Source organism: Psammomys obesus, unplaced genomic scaffold (assembly GCF_907164565.1).
Source record: "Psammomys obesus unplaced genomic scaffold, mPsaObe1.curated_primary_1811, whole genome shotgun sequence".
Taxonomy (NCBI): domain Eukaryota; kingdom Metazoa; phylum Chordata; class Mammalia; order Rodentia; family Muridae; genus Psammomys; species Psammomys obesus.
Window position 1 is genome coordinate 25990952 of NW_026595981.1, and position 18703 is coordinate 26009654.

The 18703-nt window shown below is 51.2% G+C and overlaps 1 protein-coding gene and 1 long non-coding RNA gene across 4 annotated transcripts; one reads left to right on the plus strand and one right to left on the minus strand.

Moving 5' to 3' along the window:
• Positions 1–536: 536 nt before the first annotated feature.
• Positions 537–4851, minus strand: Slc25a39 (solute carrier family 25 member 39). 3 transcript variants are annotated; one of them, XM_055619658.1, is made up of 12 exons: positions 4719–4850; positions 3932–4031; positions 3759–3818; positions 3410–3454; positions 3065–3198; positions 2426–2493; positions 2178–2302; positions 1848–2021; positions 1434–1543; positions 1167–1248; positions 1008–1088; positions 537–913 (listed from the first exon to the last, which is right to left on the minus strand). In XM_055619658.1, exons 2-12 carry the CDS (start codon positions 4014–4016, stop codon positions 798–800), a joined length of 1080 nt encoding a protein of 359 aa, XP_055475633.1. In that variant the 5' UTR covers positions 4017–4031; positions 4719–4850; the 3' UTR covers positions 537–797. The 3 variants fall into 3 exon arrangements, with proteins under 3 accessions (XP_055475633.1, XP_055475634.1, XP_055475635.1); XM_055619659.1 differs by lacking the exon at positions 3410–3454 and having other exon boundaries at positions 4719–4851; XM_055619660.1 differs by lacking the exons at positions 2426–2493; positions 3410–3454; positions 3759–3818; positions 3932–4031; positions 4719–4850 and having other exon boundaries at positions 3065–3153.
• Positions 4852–5019: 168 nt separating this feature from the next.
• LOC129686039 (uncharacterized) lies at positions 5020–12025 on the plus strand. Its single transcript, XR_008721574.1, has 2 exons — positions 5020–5896; positions 6317–12025. It is a non-coding gene; the product is annotated as an uncharacterized LOC129686039 (long non-coding RNA).
• Positions 12026–18703: the final 6678 nt, after the last annotated feature.

An 18703-nucleotide genomic window follows, 5' to 3' on the forward strand; every position in this document is an offset into this window, starting at 1 on the left:
CAACTCCACTGTGACTCAAATTGTAGCCCAACCATCGTGCCACAACTGGCAAGTAGGCAGCGCTGCCCCTCCCCCCATCTTGGCATGCCCTTTGGGAGATGGCTCCTTGCTCTCACTCCAATACAGTGGGCACAGCATGAAAGGGCCTTACTACCACATGGGCAACCTTTCACCCTCATCCTTACCTGACTGGGTGTCCCCTAAAGTGGGAAGCTTTTAAGACAGGGCCTCTGGCTGGCCTGGAACTCACTGCAGACCATGCAGGCTTCAGACTCAGAGATTTGCTTGTCATCAACTCTCCAGAGCTGGGATTAAAAGTGTGTGCCACCATGCCTGGAGTTTGCAGTTTTTTTGTTTGTTTGTTTTGTTTTTTTTTAAGACAGAATCTTGTTAGATAATCCTGGCTGGCCTGGTATTGGAGGTAACGCCTCCTGCCTCAGCCTCCCAAGTACGAACTAACAAGTGTGGGTCACTGTGTCTAACTGGGGACCCCTACGTGTACACACACACACCCCGAGACACCGCAGTCACAGCAGTGCACAGAAGGTCATCATCTTTAGACAGGGAACAGACAGGGAACGAACAGGGCCGAGAACACGGCCTGGCCCAAGATCTCGATTTGTCAGGGCCAAGCCACAACAAACATAAAGGGGATACAAAGGAGGGGCAATCGTCAGATTTGGTCTTGAACTTGGAGGTGGGCGAGTGGTGATCCTGGGAAGGGGAACAGCAGGAAGGTGAGGACAGCCTGGACAGGGCTGGGAAGGCACTTGGCTCAGTCTCCTGTCCCTCGCCTTTCAGCGACCCAGAGGCTGCTCCTGGTTGAGCCTCTGGAAGAAGCTTTTGCCAAACTCGTAAGTGCTGATCATGATGGCACACGAAGGCGCAGCCTTGATGATCCTTGGGAGGAAGCCTGAGATGGGAAGACAGACCATGTGGAGGGGTCCAGGTCCCCTCACACACACAACACGGACGGACAGACTGCGTGTGCGTGGACAGACACCCACCTGCAAAGAGTCCCCTGGTGCCAGATTCGGCCTGGATTCTCCGAAGCAGGAGCCAGGTGGAGTCAACTCTTGGGGGCTTCACTGCAGATTCAAGGCCCGGCTCAGTAGGCCCCAGTTTGCACCCCTGCCTGCCCTCCACCTTCACTAGCCCCCTCTCACCTCTCATAGCCTCCAAGGCTCCCAGTGCCATCTGTCGCTGTGTCTTCACCACATCAAAGGGTAGAGTGAGGGTGGCAGCCACCTGGTCGGGTGAGGAGAGGGCCCAGCTCCATTCCCAGACCCAAATCTCAAGGGTGGCCGAGGAAGGCAAGCAAGCTCCCGGACAGGCACTGGGAGGTGGGGACCTGCTGGGCATCTCTCCTGACCCTCACTCGGGGTGCTGCAGGACACCTCTGGTGGCCTCACCCCCCAACACAGTCAACTCACCATTCCTGAGATGCCACCGGCCACAAAGCTGACCCCCACAGATGCCTGGTCTTTTGGTCTTAGCCCATTCAGCCAGCTCCTCACCAGCTCGTAGTTGAACCAGTACAGAGCTTGGGAAATAAGAGGCGCTCAGTAAGTGAGGGAGCCAGGCTCCAGACTCCTCGTCTCCCATAGCCACCCCAGGTGCAGGTTCGCCCGCTCCGTACCAGGTCCTCTTCAGGACTTACTTCAGGAAAACCTAGGCAAACCCCGTCCCTGCTGGGCCCGCTCTTACACAATGAGGAAACCCAAGGCTCAGAGAAGTGATGTGATTTTGCAGCCATCAGTGACGAAGGAGGGGCCCCCTTGAACGTTATCCAAGAGCCCGCTGGGAGGAAGGGAGTTATGCCCTCCGACCCGAACCTGAGTGCCTACCTGAGAAGGGCACGTCTCGGAGGGCTGTGGGACCCCAGCCCAGCCACAGTGAGCGCCAGCCTCCCTGAGCCACCGCAGCCTGAACGCAGGTAGCTAGTTCCCGGTATGACACGTGCTGAGCCTGCAGCTTGGTCCGTACAAGCTCCAAGGGGCTGATCACTGTCACGGTGCCCACTGGGGAGGAGAGGGTTGGTTCCATAGGGAAAGGAGGTCAGGATAGAGATGCTATGCATTCAAATACCAGCTCTTGCCTCGGGATCTGAGGGTTTGGCATATTCCCTGGGACTGGGACCCAGGGGGGGAAAGGGGGATGACACAGAGGGTACTCACTGCGGGCGAGGGCACCAGCCACCATGGGTGCATAGAGGTCAGAGGTCAACGACTGACCACACAGGAAGGCCTTGAGTTGGTCATAGGCTGTGAAGTAGATGGCGGTAGCTGGTACAGTCATCACCCTGGGATATGAAAAGAGGCCAGAAAAAAATCACTTAAGGGCTCCCAAACCTTTCAAGCAACCCCTTTCCCACCCTGCCAATGGGGGTCATGAGAAGAAAGCATCCCAAGGCTGGGGTACTCACAGGGTGGCTGGGAGGCCGCTCCACAGGGTCCTGGTGCCCTCATGTCTCACAATCTTCACAAAGGCGTCCTGACCAAGACAGACATGAACAAGGTCTGTGATGGACTGGCTCGGGCACAGCCTGGCTTGACGCCCTCAGCCTCTGCCCACAGCCCTGAGAAGAGCCGGTTAGCTCAAAACATGCCAGCTCCCCATTAAAGGCTCCTCGTCACCCTTTAAAATCTTAAGGAGGTAACTGGGCATTAGTGGCACATCCTTTAGTCCCAGTGCTTGGGAGGCAGGGGCAGGTGGATCTCCGTGAGCTCGAGGCCAGCCTGGTCTACAAGGTGAGTCCAGGACAAGAAGGACTATTACACAGAGAAATGCTGTCTCTCCCCACTGGACAATCCCCCCCAAAAAAAAAAAAAAAACAAAAACAAAAACCTTATGGAGGACTAGGATGCAATTCATTAGTAGAATACTCTACTAGCATGTATTATGGTATTAGGTCTTGGTGTTTATTCTCAGCATCATGACCAAAAAACCTTCTGAAAGAACGGCCTCCCAGGCAAGCCCCTCCTACGCTGCACAGCCATCCACCTGCTTTGCCTGCAGCTAGCCAACTTGAGTCCCTCGGGTACACATTACTGCTGCTCCTTACCAAGGTACCAGTGAATCGTGTAGGATCCTGAAACCAGGAGGCACAGCGAGTACCATTTGGGCACAGGTACAGGGGCTCCAGGACACCATTGCAGTAAAGGAGGCACTTCCCTGGGGCTTGGAGAGTGGAGGGTGCTGGGGAAAGGGAATGGACTTTAGGATGGGAGGGCCTGGAACCTTGCTGGGTGACATAGCTGGGCCGATATGTGGATATTCCTGTATCGGACAAAAGGCTGGCTAGTGTGGCCTAGAATGATGTACTATGACCATGGGTACCCCAGGAACTCTAGGGGCACTGGAACACTTCCCTGGGCCCTCCCAGGAGCCTGGGGCTAGGGGCACTCACATTTGGTGTAGGAGAGACTCCAGAATCTGGAGAGAGGTGTCAATTCTGAAACACAAGTCAGCCCTGGTGGTCAGGAATGCCCCCTACCCCCAATCCCATCTCTGGGAGATCCTTATTTACTTATTATTATTTTCTGAGACAGAGTTTCTCTGTGTAGCCTTGGCTGGTCTGGAATCCCTTTGCAGACCAGGCTGGCCTTGAACCCACAGAGATCCGCCTGCCTCTGCTTCCCAGAGTGCGGGGATCACAGGCATTCGGGGATCACAGGCTTGCGCCACAGTGCCTGGCTGGGAGATCCTTAGTTTGGTAGGCACCTCCCCTCCACCTGGCTCCTGAGGCAGGTACTTACCCCCTGCTACTGAGGGCCTCTGAGACTGAAGTCGGACCTTCACCACATCCAGCGGTGTCACTGGGGAAGGAGGAAGGTGGTTTCCCTCAGGACCTCACTCGCTCTGTTCTTCACCAGAACCAAATCGCCTCCAACCTCTAACCCATATCCACCCCCAACTCCCCAGGTCTTACTGAAAAGGGAGGTGACCACAGCCCCAGCTCCCGAGGCCACCATTTGCTGAAGGGGGCTAATGCCCCCAGGATCCTGATTATCCATCTTGAAGTTTCAATCCTGAAAACAAACCACAGTCAAATGGAGCTCACTCCCTGACAAGAAAGGCCTGGGCAGCAACAAGCATGAGGTGAGGCGCTCTGGGACTTCAAGAGCGCACTCAGCTCACCCACAGCTTGCCTCCGTAACCTTTCGAGATCTGTAAACGTGTTCACTTTGCCAAGAGGGAAACCAAGGCTCAAGAGATGCAGTGACCTTCAAGGTTACGTCATTCGCTTGGAAAGAAGCGATTTCCTCAGCCACATGCTTACTATGTACCTCTGGACTTGAGAGACCAAAAGATCGAAACACCTGAGCCTTGCCCCACCAACCAACATCTGGGCGGGCACACGAGCGACCTGGGCGAGGAGAGGTGGAGTGGGGCATCGAGAGAAACGTGTAAACAAATCTGGTGATCGAGAGGAAGGTTCACCTTCCTTCCCGAGATTGCTGGCCCTCCCCCACCGTCAGCCCGGCCCCGCCATGAGGCCTGAACGGAAGGACACACTCTGCCTCCTCTCTCTCTTCAATACAAGCCGCGGGCTCAACCGAGGCGGAAGCAGAGACGCGGTAAGAAACCCACTCGGCCGCACTCCATGCCCAGGCCCAGCAAAGGGGCGTCCGGCGAGGCCCATCCCTTCCCCCAGCCTCGACTCGTCCCCAAGCCGGGGACCCTCGGAGAACCCACTCCAGTCTCGACCCACGAACCTGGCTCTGAGCCGGTGCTTGAGGCGCGCCACGCCAGGGGCCGGGCGGGCCCATAGCGGCTCCGCGGCCGGTGCTGGGTCCGCGCGCGCCCGCTCCGCACAGCGGCCGCCGGGAAGAGCGGTGGAGCAGGCCCCGCCCCCGGCAGAGCCGAGCCCCGCCCCGCGGCCGAGTGGCCACGCGCGCGGAGTGCAACGGGGCCCGCCCACCCGCGTCCCTCCCCCTCCCCGTCCACCCGCGCGGGCGGGGCCGCGGGGCCCCCCCCCGGGGCCCCCGCGCTCTTCGCGGCCCCGGGGTCAAGGTCGCCGGCTGCACGGCGGCTGCGCGGGGCTGCGGGAGCCTGCACCCCGCGCTGCGCTACCCCGACCGCGTGGGTTACTGCCGCCCCGCGCCCCTGAGGAAAGGCGGCGGCCGCGGGGGTTCGGCTCTGAAGGTCACAGAGTGCCGAGGCGGCGATGGCAAGCATCCACCCGCCGAGCGCCGGCGCCGGTGGCGGGAGTTTACCGTTTCCGGCGAGCGTGCCGACGGGCGTGAGCGTCCGCCTCGTCCGCGGCTGCCGGGACGAGCTTGCAACTCCCAGGGCTGCCGTGCAAGCCGACCCGGGCCAGCCGCGGGCCTCTGGGCAAGGTTTGCAAATTTGCAGGACCGCAGGCTGCGGGGACACCCAGTGTGCATAGAGCGGGGAAGAGGGCGAGTGTTTCGTGATGGGTCCGAGGCCTTTAGGGCTTTTTAGAGCTCGAAGCTTTATTTATTTTTATTGTTTATCATTATTACTTTTTAAAGACGATCTAGGTAACCTTGGCCGGCCCGCAGCTCCCAAGGTAGAACGGGCTCTGTCGAAACTTGTCCTTTGTAGGTCGCTACCGACCTAGGCGCCCCACTTTACAGAGAGCGACGGACCCGAGACTCGAACCTGCGCCCCTACCCTTCCAGGTGCTGGGTGGGCTCGCGCGCACCCGCTCGGCACCCGTCGCCCCGCCGTCCGCCTCGCCTCCGAGGACTTCGGCGTGAGCCCCGGGCGGAGCCTACGCCTTTAAGAAGGATGGGCCGCGGCCTCCACGTCGCCGCCTTCTCCGCCCCTCGAGCCCCAACTGGTTGCGGACCGCGCTGGGGCCGCCCAACCAGCCCGGCCAGCACGTGGATGCCGACGGGCCGACCGTGCTCTTCCCTGGGAAAACCCGGTCGGTCGAGCGGTAGCTCGGGACTCCGGGGGGGGGAGGGCGGAGGGAGGAGGGAAGCAGCCAATGAGCGAGACGCTGAGGGCGGGAGCTGCGTCCCGGGTTCGGGGTCCGGAAAAGCCTGGGGTACGCAGTGGGCCCTCCCCCGTCCTCCCCGTTCCCCTCTCGCTCCGGACCTTGTTTAAAAGTGGCCCAAAAGTCGTCAGTTAAGTTGGGGACGCCGCCCCCGCTGAAGACCCTTTCAAAGTTAATGCTTTACCAAGTTTCAGACCGGAGAGGTTTTTTTTTTTTTTTTTCCTAGTCTGCAGAGGAGAAAACTGAAGGCCTTATGGGTGATCTTTCTCTCTCTCTCTTTCCCTCTCCCTCTCCCTTTCTTATTGATGATTTGGAGTTTTGATTTGTTTTCTGTTTGTTTTGACACAGGGTCTCAAGTAGCCCAGGCTAACCCTAAGCTCTATGTTGAAGGAAGGATGATCTTGAACTCCTGATCCCGCTGCCTCCCAAGTTTACAGGCATGAAGGATCCACATTAGTTCTTTGTCCACCCCTTGTCCCAACTTCCGGTCGCTCAAAAGAACCTGCCCTCCCTGAGGTCGGCCTGCCCCAGCAACACCCCTCACGTGACTCAAGTTTACTGGCTTGCAACGTCCAAGGCAAGTCTGCAGCCTGGAGAGGTTGTGCGAGAGCGAGCGCTCAGGCGTGAGATTCTCGCCCAGGCGGTTGGCAAGGCGGTACGAGAACCTTGACCGACCTTAGAAACGCCCAAGCCCTGGCTAGAGCTGCAAGCCGGGAGGCCAGAGGAGGTGGTGGCTACTGGCCCGGCTCACCGAGTGAGCCACACTGAGTCCAGTCGGCCCTGGAGGCAGCATGTAGCCATCATACAGACGAAAAGGCCCAAGCCACCCCTTTGCACCGGAGAGGGCTGGGAATGGCAGCAGCAGATGGTGGTGAAAACTGGTGTCAATCCTGCCCGGCGGCTAGGAGCTACTTAGGAGGCTGAGTTTAGCTGGCAGGCCCTGGGGCAGGCAGGAGCCGGGAACCCTTCAGTTTGCATCCCTAAAGCCTGTGGAAACATTTATAGGTGGAGGCAGAACTTTGAACCCAAAGCCAGGACCCCACCAGCACCTCTCTGTCCAAGGGCAAAATTGTCACCATCTGGTGGAACCTTCCAGAGGCGAAGTGCTGGACTTCTGTCCAGCCACTGACTTCTGTCCCACTCTCCTGAGAGAAATCCAAATTCCAGGCCCAGGGAGGACCAGGGCACCTAACGGAAGGAAGGGGTGGCAAAGTCACAGGGAAATGGAGAAAAGTGGGCCAGGTCATGCCCTGTGATGATGTGGGAACAGCAGCCTCAATTATTTATTTATTTATTTGTCTATTTATTCTGTGGTGTTTTTTTTTTTTTTTTGTTTTTTTGTTTTTTTTTTTGAGACAGGTTCTCACTATGTAGCTCTGGCTATCCTAGAATCCACTAAATACACCAGGCTGGCCTCAAACTCACAGAGATCCGTCCATCTCTGTCTCCCAAGTGCTGGAGTTACAGGGTGGGCCAGCAGCTTTGATTTTAAGTAATACACTATGCGTTCTTTAGTTAGTAAAGGAAACCCTAAGTCTCAAATGAGATGGGGGGATGGGGAAGAGCGAGCAAGCAGACCAGAGACAATGCAGCGACTGATGGTCCGGGTGATTGGTGTATTGACGCTCGTCACCTCGTTCTTTTTGCTTGTTTGCTTTTTTGAGACAGGGTTTCTCTGTGTAGCCCTGGGTCATTCTGGACTCTGTAGACCAGGCTGACCTCGGAACTCAAAAGTTATGCCTGCCTCTGCCTGCTTGCACCACCATGGCCTGGCTCATTGCCTCGTTCTTAACAACCTCTCTGAAGTTCTTAGAAGGTATCTAGAATCAGAACTAGTTAGTAGACAGCTGCTTTTGTTTATTTTTATTTTATTTTGAGAGAGAGAAAGGATCTATGTAGACCAGGCTAGCCTAGAAGTCACTATGCAGACCGGGCTGGCCTTGAACTTTCCGAGATCTATCTGCCTCCTGAGTGCTGAAATTAAAGGCGTGCTCCACCATGCTCAGCCTCCAAGGATGGTTTAGTTTTGAAATTTAAGGCAAATTTCATCTAAGGCTGAAGCTCAGTGTGGGAGCACAAGACCCTGGGTTCAATCCTCAGCACCAGCAAACAAACAAACAAACAAACAAACAAACAGTGTAATTACCCATCTCAGACCCACTGCCAACATGCTTTCCTGTTGGTGGCCTGATGAGGTGTGTGTGGCTGAGTCCTCAGTACTTCATTTGAGACACCCTACCCTGAATGCGTCCTGCAGAGGCATGTCTCCCAGAAGCCCTTCCGGAACCGGCCTCCATTCTGGCTTCCAGAGAGCCGACTGCTGGAGCGTGGATTTAGGAGTGTCTGTTTGCGTGAGTCACTTTAGGGACTCATAGTAACTCTCAACGTTCTAAAAGTCTAAACCCTGACTCAGCCAAGCCACTTGGTTCCCCCTAGCCAACCGATTTCACAAGGACAAAATGGTAGACAGGCTGTCCTCGGTCGGAGCCTTGTTTGCAGCAGCGGGAACTGACATGACGGAAATGCTAAGTCCACGACAGGCCTGTGATCCACCTCACACGCCCTGAAAGAGAGTCAGAGATCTGCATCCTGACGTAAAACAATATCAAAGGCAAAACGTTCGGGTTGGGAACATGGCTCAGTGGTAGGGAGCTTGCTTGTCCAGCACCTGCCAGGTCCCAGGTTCCATCCCCGGCATCGGAAACCTGAAAGTCCGTCAAGCAGGATACTGGACACTTGCACTTAGCAGGAACGCCACTGCCCCCTAGGGGACATTTTTTAAATATACGAGGCCAGTTCCGCTGTGGATCGGCAAAAGTAATCGGAGTTTTGAAATGTCGTGTAGTGAGTAGAACATTCTGATACAACATGAAATTTCAACAACAACACAAGGAAAAAGAAAACTCCACATCTCTGTTTTCCTAGGCAATCACATGCATGAGTAAGTTGTTCATGGTTATCAGAAGTAGGTAACAACTTCATCCCAACTTTTTGTGTATGTATGTCTGTGTGTGCAGGTGTTGTGTGTGTGGAGGTCAGGGGTCAACCGAGGATGTCACTCCCCAAGCACTGTCTACTTTATTTTTGAGACAGGTCATCTTACTAATCTGGAGCTTGTCAGAGTAGTCTAGGCTAACAAACCAGTGATCCCCGCCCCCTCCTCCCCAGGGCTCTGCCTGTCACTATCTCTCCAGTCCCAGCTTTATCCATCCTTTTGCTGGTGGTCAAACGCAGGTGCCCAGGCTTGCAGAGCTTGCACTTTATGCTGGTTTCTAAGTGCTGGCCTTGAACGCTGGATCCTTCTCCCCCCCCCCCCTTGCCTGAGTTCTGGGATTGTAGGCTCCTGCTATACAGTTCACCCATGCGTGTTTAAAGGAAAGGTAGAGAGCAGTCTCCCAAAGCAGGCGCTGGACGCTGGAATGCATTGGGCAGGCCCCTCCCTGTCCCACACAGTGCCCGCTGCCTCTGGGAACTTCAAGTTCCAGTTCAGTGTGGTGTTCACTGGGCTGAGACCCTATCAAGAATTTAGCAGTTCCTTTTCCAAGCACATTCTTGAATAAGGCCGGAGGTGGGGGGAGAGGGGGCCAAGAAACAAAACACTAACTGAACCTCATCACAAAGGTTTGTGTTAAAGATCTGGGGAGAGTTTACCAGGAAGGCTATTGTGATGAAAATCACAGTAAGTGTTCGCAGGACATGTTTGCTGTTCTGGTTGGACTGGCTCTGAGGTTTGTTTTGATTTGTAATTTTTTTGAGATAAGGGCTCAAATAAAACAGCCCAGGCTAGCCAGGTGGTGGTGGCGGCACACACCTCTGATCCCAGCACTCTGGGAGGCAGAGGCAGGCAGATCTCTGTGAGTTCGAGGCCAGCCTGGTCTACAAAGTGAGTGCAGGACAGCCAAGGCTACACAGAGAAACCCTGCCTCAAATAACCAAAAAAAAAAAAAAAAAAAAAAAAACCAGGCCAGGCTGGCCTTACTCTACTCCCTGAGTAACTTGAACTCCTGGTCTTCCTGCCTCTACCTCCCAATCGTTGGGGCTACAGGTATCCACCACCACTGCCGGTTTATGGGGTTCTGGGGATGGAACCCAGGTCTCCTACATGCCAGTCAAGTACTCCCTAACGGAGCTACAGCCTTAGCCTGCTTGTCTGCTTGTAGAGACAGTCTTGCTCTGTAGCCCACTTAGCCTTGAACCTAATATCCTCCTGCCTCTGCCTCCCCAGTGCTGAGTCACCCCATATGGCTAAGGCCTCGCTTTTTACAAACACTGAAATAGGGTGAGCCGAGCTGGCAGCCTTCCCGACAGGTGGCAGAAAGCCTGATGCACGGAGGACAGCTTTCTCCTCTAATTGGTTGGCCTGTCTCCTCCCCAGGCTTCACAGGAGCTTGATCTTTGACCTCTTCTCCCTCTCCCCAATAGACTGAACCCAGACCTGTGTCAGGCAGATGCTCCCCACCCCAGCTATAGAACCCCAGTTTCTTCAATAGATGAAAACATTGATACTCCTGAGTCTTGCTTCCTTCTCAGGGATGCGGGGGTCTCAGTGGAGAAAGGTGGCTTGTGACCTGGAAAGCTCTTGGTCGCATCCCTGCAGTTTTCATTCCTCATCTCTGTCTGGGCTCCTGAGGATGACGCTGAGGTCTGGGAAGGGTAGCCTCCATGCCTGGGCACCAGCCCATTGCTTCAGAGACAGAGCATCAGGTTAATCATAAGAACCCTTTGATGTCCTAAAACCAAAAAGGTCCCTCTGCTTTTAGTGCGCTGTTTTACAGGATTTCTTCACATCCATTATCCCATTTGAACGTCACATGACTGCGTGGAGAGTATGCCAAGGCTGTGTGGGCCCATTCCAGGAAGGAGGAACCTGAGTTCCTGGCGAATTAGGTGGTGTTGTGTAACAATTTCCTCTGAGTTGAAACTTTCTGGAGGTTCCCTAAGACTCTAAGTAAGGCTCCTTAAACCTCAGGCCCCTGAAACTTACCAGATTCACAAAGCTCCTCCCTCCCTGAGGATTAAATAAGCAGTAAAGGCTGCTGAAAGGAGAGAAGGGGAAGGGGGTGTGGAACAGAGAGAGGGGTTGGAAGGGGAGGGGAGGAAGCGATTCTGAGCTGTCAAATTGCCTTTAGGCTGTACAGAGAGGTCCACAGTTCCAGCTTTTGTGAGTCATCACCCATGCTGGGGCAAGCTTTTTCGTGCTGCAGCTTCAACATCAGGATTCCTGTCAGTAACTCCTACAAACTCCTTGGTTTACCAAGTCGTGCTTTAGTGGTGTTAAGTTGACCTGTCATGAGTTTCCTATTCAGGGGGAGTAGATGTTTCTTTCTTTTTAATTAATTAAGTAAGTAATGTACATTGGTGTTTTGCCTCTGTGTGTGAGAGAGTCAAATCCCCTGGAGCCAGAGTTACAGAGAGTAGTGAGCTGCCATATGGGTGCCAGGAATTGAACCCAGGTCCTCTAGAAGAGCAGTCAGTACTTTAAACCTCTGAGCCATCTCTCCAGCCTGAGTCGATGTTTCTTTATGTCTCTCCAGGAACAGTGTCCCACAATACAAATGATGCTGCACAGTTTGGCAGGCCCAAAGATGAGTTGGAGGGAGGGGGTGGTTAGATGGCCCCTGCACTGGGTACCAAGACATGGACCACCCCCCCGGGGGAAATCTTGCGTGGTCTGGGACGGAGTCCCTCCTTGCTGTATTGGTGGTTGTGGAGAGCCGTGGGATGCAGCTACAGACAAAGCCAGCCTGAGAGACAGTCCCGGATGCTCCAGGTAACTCGGAAGCCTCCAGCATCTGGATGGAAATGGCCTCTTGCTAAAGCAGCACATCTGTGGCCAAGCTTGAGGAGCTGAGTTGGATCACCAGGACTCGCACTGTGGCGTGGGCAGTTGCTTTTTAAGCTGCTTTGTTATGTTTTCACCTGGAGAAGTAGTTTTTGAAAAAAGGTTAGATGGTTCCACACCTTTTTCTGTTTGTATTGATGTGACTTGCCTATAAATAATGAACCCTGGAATAAACCTGGGCTGCTTCAGTCAGACTGACAGCCCTCTCAAGCCAATCCCATGTGAAGTATGATTTGTCCTCACTTCCCCAGTACTCAGGTACTCAGGTACTGTTGGACTCTGCTGGCAGGTCTGGCACTTTGGCGCCCAAACAGGGACCTGGGATACGGGGGAAGCAGTGAAGGACAGCGCAGTGTTGATGAGCCCGGATCATAAAGAGATGTGGTGAGAAAAATTGAGAGTGAAAATGGGACAAGGAAGTAGTGTCATGTTTTTTTGCATGGTCTTTACTTAGAGACATTCTGTTTCTATGGTTCGAGACAAAGAAAGTGAAACTTTCAGGGTCAGAGAGAAAGAGGAAAAACAAACAGGAGGCTTCGAGACAAAATAAGATTAAACCATCGGCTCCTCCTGAAGAGTTCTATGTCTCTTCTGACGATAATTCTTTGTTAGAAGAAGACTCTAAGGATGACTTAGATCCTGATGAGGTTGCAGAGCTGGAGGATTCTGAGAGATATCCTCCGATTCAGGCTATGAGTGTTAAAAAACTTGAGCCTTGGCAAAAGGAAGTTAAGAAATTGGAATGATGCTTGGAGGAAATAAACAGGAAAATTGAATTAAGGATTGGGGAAAATGAGGCTCAATCCCCCACTCTAACTCCTTCATTGATGACAGGCTTGGATCCTCCTCCTGGGATGGTTACAGTTGCTATAGCTCAAAACACAAGTGGGCCTTTTCCTTTGTTCACTGCTCGAGCAACTGTATCCCTGTCACAAGCTTCTTTACAACAAGCTGTGCAGAAAGGAGAAGATATAACTGAGTTTTATGGTTTTCCAGTTTTAGAACAACCTGACAGGGTAATAATAGGGTGAGAGTCCATGCTCCTATTCCTTTTAAACAATTAAAAGAATTAAAAACTGCATGCTCTCAATATGGTCCTACAGCACCTTTTACTCAAGCTCTGTGAGAATCCTTGTCCACTGAGGCCCTCTGCCCAGGAGACTGGAAGCAGTTAACAAGAACATACTTATCAGAAGGAGATTATTTAATATGGAAATCAGATTTTGCAGAGCACTGTCAAGTTACAGCTGAACTCAATCAAGCTCAAGGAGTTCCTATAATTTATGACATGCTTGCTGGGGAAGGAACCTATAGGGAAAGAGGAAAGCAGTTGGATTTTGATGTGGCAGTTTATGCTCAAGTGAATGCTGCTGCCTGAAAGGCCTGGAATAAACAGGTAGACAGGTGGAGCATTTGTCTAAAATCTGTCAGGGACCTGATGAGTTACTTCAAGATTTTGTGGCAAGATTAATGCAAGCAGCAAGCAGACTTATAGGCGATGAAAATTCTGGATTATTATTGGTAAAACAATTGGCTTATGAGAATGCTAACAGTGCCTGCCAAGCAGCTTTGATACCCTTTAGGAAGAAAGGAGATATTTCTGACTATATTAGGTTATGTTCTGACATTGGGCCGTCTTATATTCAGGAGTAGCTATGGCTGCCACCCTGCCAGGGAAGACTATTAAAGAGGCATTATTTCAGCAACAGAAAGGCCCAAAGAATGGAGTATCTGGAAGTTGTTATGGCTGTGGGCAAGTGGGACATCAAAGAAAAAAATTGTCCTAATAATGATAGTAAGAAAGGAGGAAATCAAAAGAAACCTGGTCTATGCCCAAGATGTAAAGCAGGAAAACATTGGGTTAATGAATGTAGGTCTAAAAGAGATGCTGCAGGAACCCTTTAATGCGGGGAAACAGGAGGAGAGTCCAGCCCCGGGCCCCCGCACGATATTATGGGGCGCTACAGAACTTTGTCCCTCAGCCAAAAAATCCATTCAGGACCTCGATAGAGCAACAAAAGGTAGCACAGGACTGGATCTCCGTTCCTCCACCTACACAGTATTAACTCCTGAAATGGGGATGCAGGCCCTGCCTACAGGAGTTTATGGCCCATTACCTAGAGGGACTGTAGGATTATTACTAGGAAGAAGTAATACTACAATGCAGGAAATTTTAGTAGCTCCTGGGGTAATTGATGCTGATTTTGAAGGGGAGATAAAAATTATGACACGTTCTCCAAATGGAATTTCTGTAATAAAGCAAGGTCAAAGATTAGCTCAATTAATATTGCTCCCCCAAGTTCAGACAAAAAAATGCAAGTAAGAAGGATAGGAGAGGAGATGCAGGTTTTGGATCCTCTGATACTTACTGGATACAAGCTATCGGTCCCAATTGACCTGAACTGGTGTTACAAATTAATGGAAGAAAATTTATAGGGTTAGTGGATACAGGAGCTGATGTCTCTGTTTTAACTGCTGATCAGTGGCCTACGCATTGACCTAAACAATCCTCTATAACACAGTTATGAGGAATAGGACAAAGCCAATGTCCTAAACGAAGTAGTGAGGAGTTAACTTGGAAGGATGAAGAAGGACACAAGAGAACTTTTAAACCATATATTGTTCCTGGCCTTCCTGTTCATCTGTGGGGTAGAGATGTGATGAATAGCAGGGGAGTGCAGCTTTACAGTCCTGGTAATGTAGTTACCAACCAGATGCTTAATCAAGGATATTTCCAAAGATGACAATGCCCAAGTGAAATGGAAAGATCCGATTACTGGAATATAGCAGGGCCTTGACCCTGTATTAATATGGGGAAGAGGGCATGTCTGTGTTTTCCCGCAGGACGCAGAAGGAGCCAGATGGATCCCAGAAAGTCTGGTGCAATTTGCAGGAAATGCTCCCCGGAAGGAGGATGTTGCTGCTGCGGAAAGTCCTGATGGTGAAAGGATGGTGACCTTAGCTCCTGATTCACCTTTGTTTCATTCTACTCAAGGGAGAAGAAATTGTGCAGATAAACTTTTTAGATACAATGTGACTGGACTTGATTTGTCTGATAATTAGGACAATTCTCAACAAAATTGGGAAGAATGAGAAAGAGGACTATGGGACTTTGGTCTGATTCTGGTTTTCAGCAGACCAACACAAGCTTGCTTCAGAATGCCTATGTATGTTTCCCTTACTTTGTTGTTTGTAATGCTAACATTTTTATACAAGTACCAAACTTTAATGTTTCTTGCCATTAATGTAAACCAACAAACTGTATTTCTAAGCTTTCAAATGGACAGCAAGTTCTGGTTGTTAGATAGCCTTCTCTTATGGTTCCTGTGCATGTTTCTCAGGCTTGATATTCTGATAAGGGATTATGAATGCTAGAAACAGACCGAAAAGAAGGGTTGGATTAATTATTGCAGGTATTATGGTCCTCGTGGTCATCTTTTATAGGACTCAGCTCATTACTCATGTTAGGACTGTCTCCTACAAGGGATAATTAAAACCTTCATCAAGGCCTTCTGGAATGTTAAAGCTGATCTGCATAAGATTAAACTCCAGTGTCTACCCTAGTGGAGGCTGGTAGTCAGAGAGGGGAAGATTTCTCTGAGGTATATTCAACCTAAGACAGGCATCAATGATGGAATTCATGTACCAATGATGGGTAAGAATACATCTTTCAAGAGAGACAACCTAAGACAGGCACAATCTTCTGCTCCATAGCGCTTAAGCTATGGTCTTTTAAAGTAAAAAAAAAAAAAAAAAGGGAGACCTGTGGAGAGCCATGGGACGCAGCTACAGACAAAGCCAGCCTGAGAGACAGTCCCGGATGCTCCAGGTAACTCGGAAGCCTCCGGCACCTGGATGCAAATGGCCGCTTGCTAAAGCAATACACCTGTGGCCAAGTTTTTGAAAGAAGATTAGGTGGTTCTGCACCTTTTTCTATTTGTATTGATGTGACTTGCCTATAAATAGTGAACCCTGGAATAAACCCGGGCTGCTTCAGTCAGACTGACAGTCCTCTCAAGCCTATCCCATTGTGAAGTATGATTTATCCTCACTCCCCACTCAGGTACTGTTCGATTCTGCTGGCAGGCTCCGGCAGGTGGTCACACAGACCCTGTGATGGATGATAGGACATGCAATTAATACCTCATTGTGGGGATCAGGAACCGGGTAACTGAGAGGCGATGGAGCCCACGCAAAATCGGGGGAATCAGACTCGGGGGACCAGACTCGAGGTGCAGATCTGACTTTATTGTGTATAAGCCTTTTTATGATTGAAGGGCCCATCAGACCACCCCATGCTAGCCTCAAGCACCAGTAACCATCAATCAGGTTGGTGTAACTATAAGGAGATGAGGTGGGGGGCAAGGTCACCGCAGGAGACTTCCGTAAAGAAGGGGGGAGCAGTCACCACCCTAGTCTCAGATCTACTTTGAGACTTTGCTAGCATGCTGGAGGTCCCCAGTGGCTCAGCACTGTGTGCAATGGATCGGGATCTTACGAGGAGTCGTCAGAGGCGAGCACACCTCCCTCGCCATTTCCTATCGGCCTCCAAAGGGTTATGTCGACATGTCAAGAGCTAAGAATGAAATGTCTATGAAGGGAATCCAAGGATGGCCATCATCCTCTGCTTGATGTGGGGGTGTCAAAGGAGCAAGAGGAGAATCCAGAGTTCAAGGCTAGCCTCTCTCTCAAAAACAAAACAACCTTCATTCAAGAAATTCATAGGTCCTGTGGTCTTCCTACACATAAAGCTTAGAAACCTGCATAGAGTTCAAGCTGTAATGTAAAGGAAAAAGATAAATCTCCCTGTTCTTAGGGTCCAGAGTGGTTTTATTCCTGAAAAATTCAACAAATAGCAAATATTTTTATTATAATTAAAACATTAGTTTTATTGATGTGTACGAGTGTTTTGCCTGCGCATCATGGATGTGCATTGTGGATGGAGACCAGAAGAAGATGTCCGATCCCCTGGGACTGGAGTTATAGATGTAAGCTGCCAAGTGGATGCTGAGACTCGAACCCTGGTCCTCTGGAGGAGCAGGGTACAGGGATGTCCTTGAAATAGCTGGTGGAGTAAAGAGTGTATTACAGGGGGAGGGAGGGAGCTACAGGGTAGATACGAAGTGAATAAACTGTAATTGATAAAAATAAAAATTAAAAAATTAAAAAAAGGTATTACAGTTGCTGAAAGCAACACAACATGAGGTGACGTCGAGCAGGCTGTGGTGGCCGCTGTGTGAGCCTTGTTGTGGACCCAAGATGCTCAGCTGAGGCTCAGCTGTCTTCCCAGGAGGCAGGAGACAACAGGGGAAGGACGCACAGTTGTTAACCTCTGCCTCCGCGTTGGCTTCTTATGTGGAAAGTAAAGTAAAGAGTGATGGTGGTGAGATCAAGGTGCCGCAGCCGGGGGCTAAAGGTGATGAAAACTACTTAGGTGCTGAAGAGCCTCCACTACGAACCAAAAGGTTGGAACTCGTGGGACGAATCAGATAATGGGGAAAAAGAGAGAGATGGCAAAGGTGATAAGAGCCTGCCAACCTGCGACCTACAGAAAGCAGGACCCTGGTTCGGCCTGCAGACTGAGGCAAGACAGCAAGAATGGCCTGACGCAAGAAACAATGGGAATCAAGAGTGTTCTGTCAATTTGCTTGAGTTGAAAGAATGTGAAACAAACAATGAAAGACCCTTGCAGCCTGGCTCCTGAGACTGTAGGGTATGGAGTGTCCTAGTTAGGGCTTTTATTGCTGTGATGGAAAAACAAAACAAAACAAACAAAGCACCATGACCAAAGCAAGTTGGGGAGGAAAGGGTTTGTTTGGCTTATAATTTCAGGCCTCTATTCAGCAAGGGAAATCAGGACAGGAACTCAAATGGGGCAGTGTTGTGACGTCTGGGTTTATGATATGAACACGTTTTTGTTATAATCCCAAGTTGGGGAATTTTAGTTTGTCTACGCCTGTTAATTGTCTCGTGCGCGGCGTGGTCTTTGCCAGCTGGAATGAGTCGAATTCTGAGCACTTTGGGAGATAGAAATATGGCAGCCCAGAGGAAGAAGGGGCGGTCACTTGGAGGAGGTGGAGGAGGGCAGCTTGCTGCTGGTTTGTCCTGCTGCTGCGTGTGCTGGCTTGCTGGTTACCTGGACTTCTGGATTTCCCGACGACGGATATTGGTATTGCTTGCTCATCAGGGCTTGTTGAGAATGATTTCTTATAGAACCAGGACCACTAGTGCAGGTAGCACCACCTACAACGGGGTGGGCCCTCCCCCATCAAACACTATTTAAGAAAATGACTACAAGCTGGGTAGGTGGTGATACACATCTTTAGGCCCAGCACTCAGGAGCCAGAGGCAGGTGGATCTCTGTGAGTACAAGGCCAGCCTGGTCTACAATACACAGGAAAACCCTGAATCAAAAAACCAAAAACCAAAACAAAGCAAAACAACAACAACCTTGCAGAGAGAGAGAGAGAATGTTATATAGGTTTGCCTACCGCCCAGTCTCATGGGTCATTTTCTCAATTGAGTTTCCCTCCTTTCAGATGACTTTAGCTTGTGGCAAGTTGACATGAAACTATCCAGCACATGAAAGCAAATGGGCTTAATCTGAGTGCTTTGGGAATGGAGAAACTATCCCCCTGAGACAAAGGCTGCAGAACCTGAGAAAGGTCAGTACCTGAGGGATTGGCTCATAGGAGCCATTTAGGACACTTGGCTATGGCTTTCTGAGGTTCCCATAAATATCAGTCCCTGGGAGATGATGAAGGAAGGACGAGTGTTAATAAGAGAATTGGGCACAAGAGAGGGGAGATACTTGGTGCCCAGTTCTCTGGGCCAGATGTCTTTGTGTGTCGGGAGCCGCTCCCGCCATTACAAGATGGCGCCGGCTTCCTGCT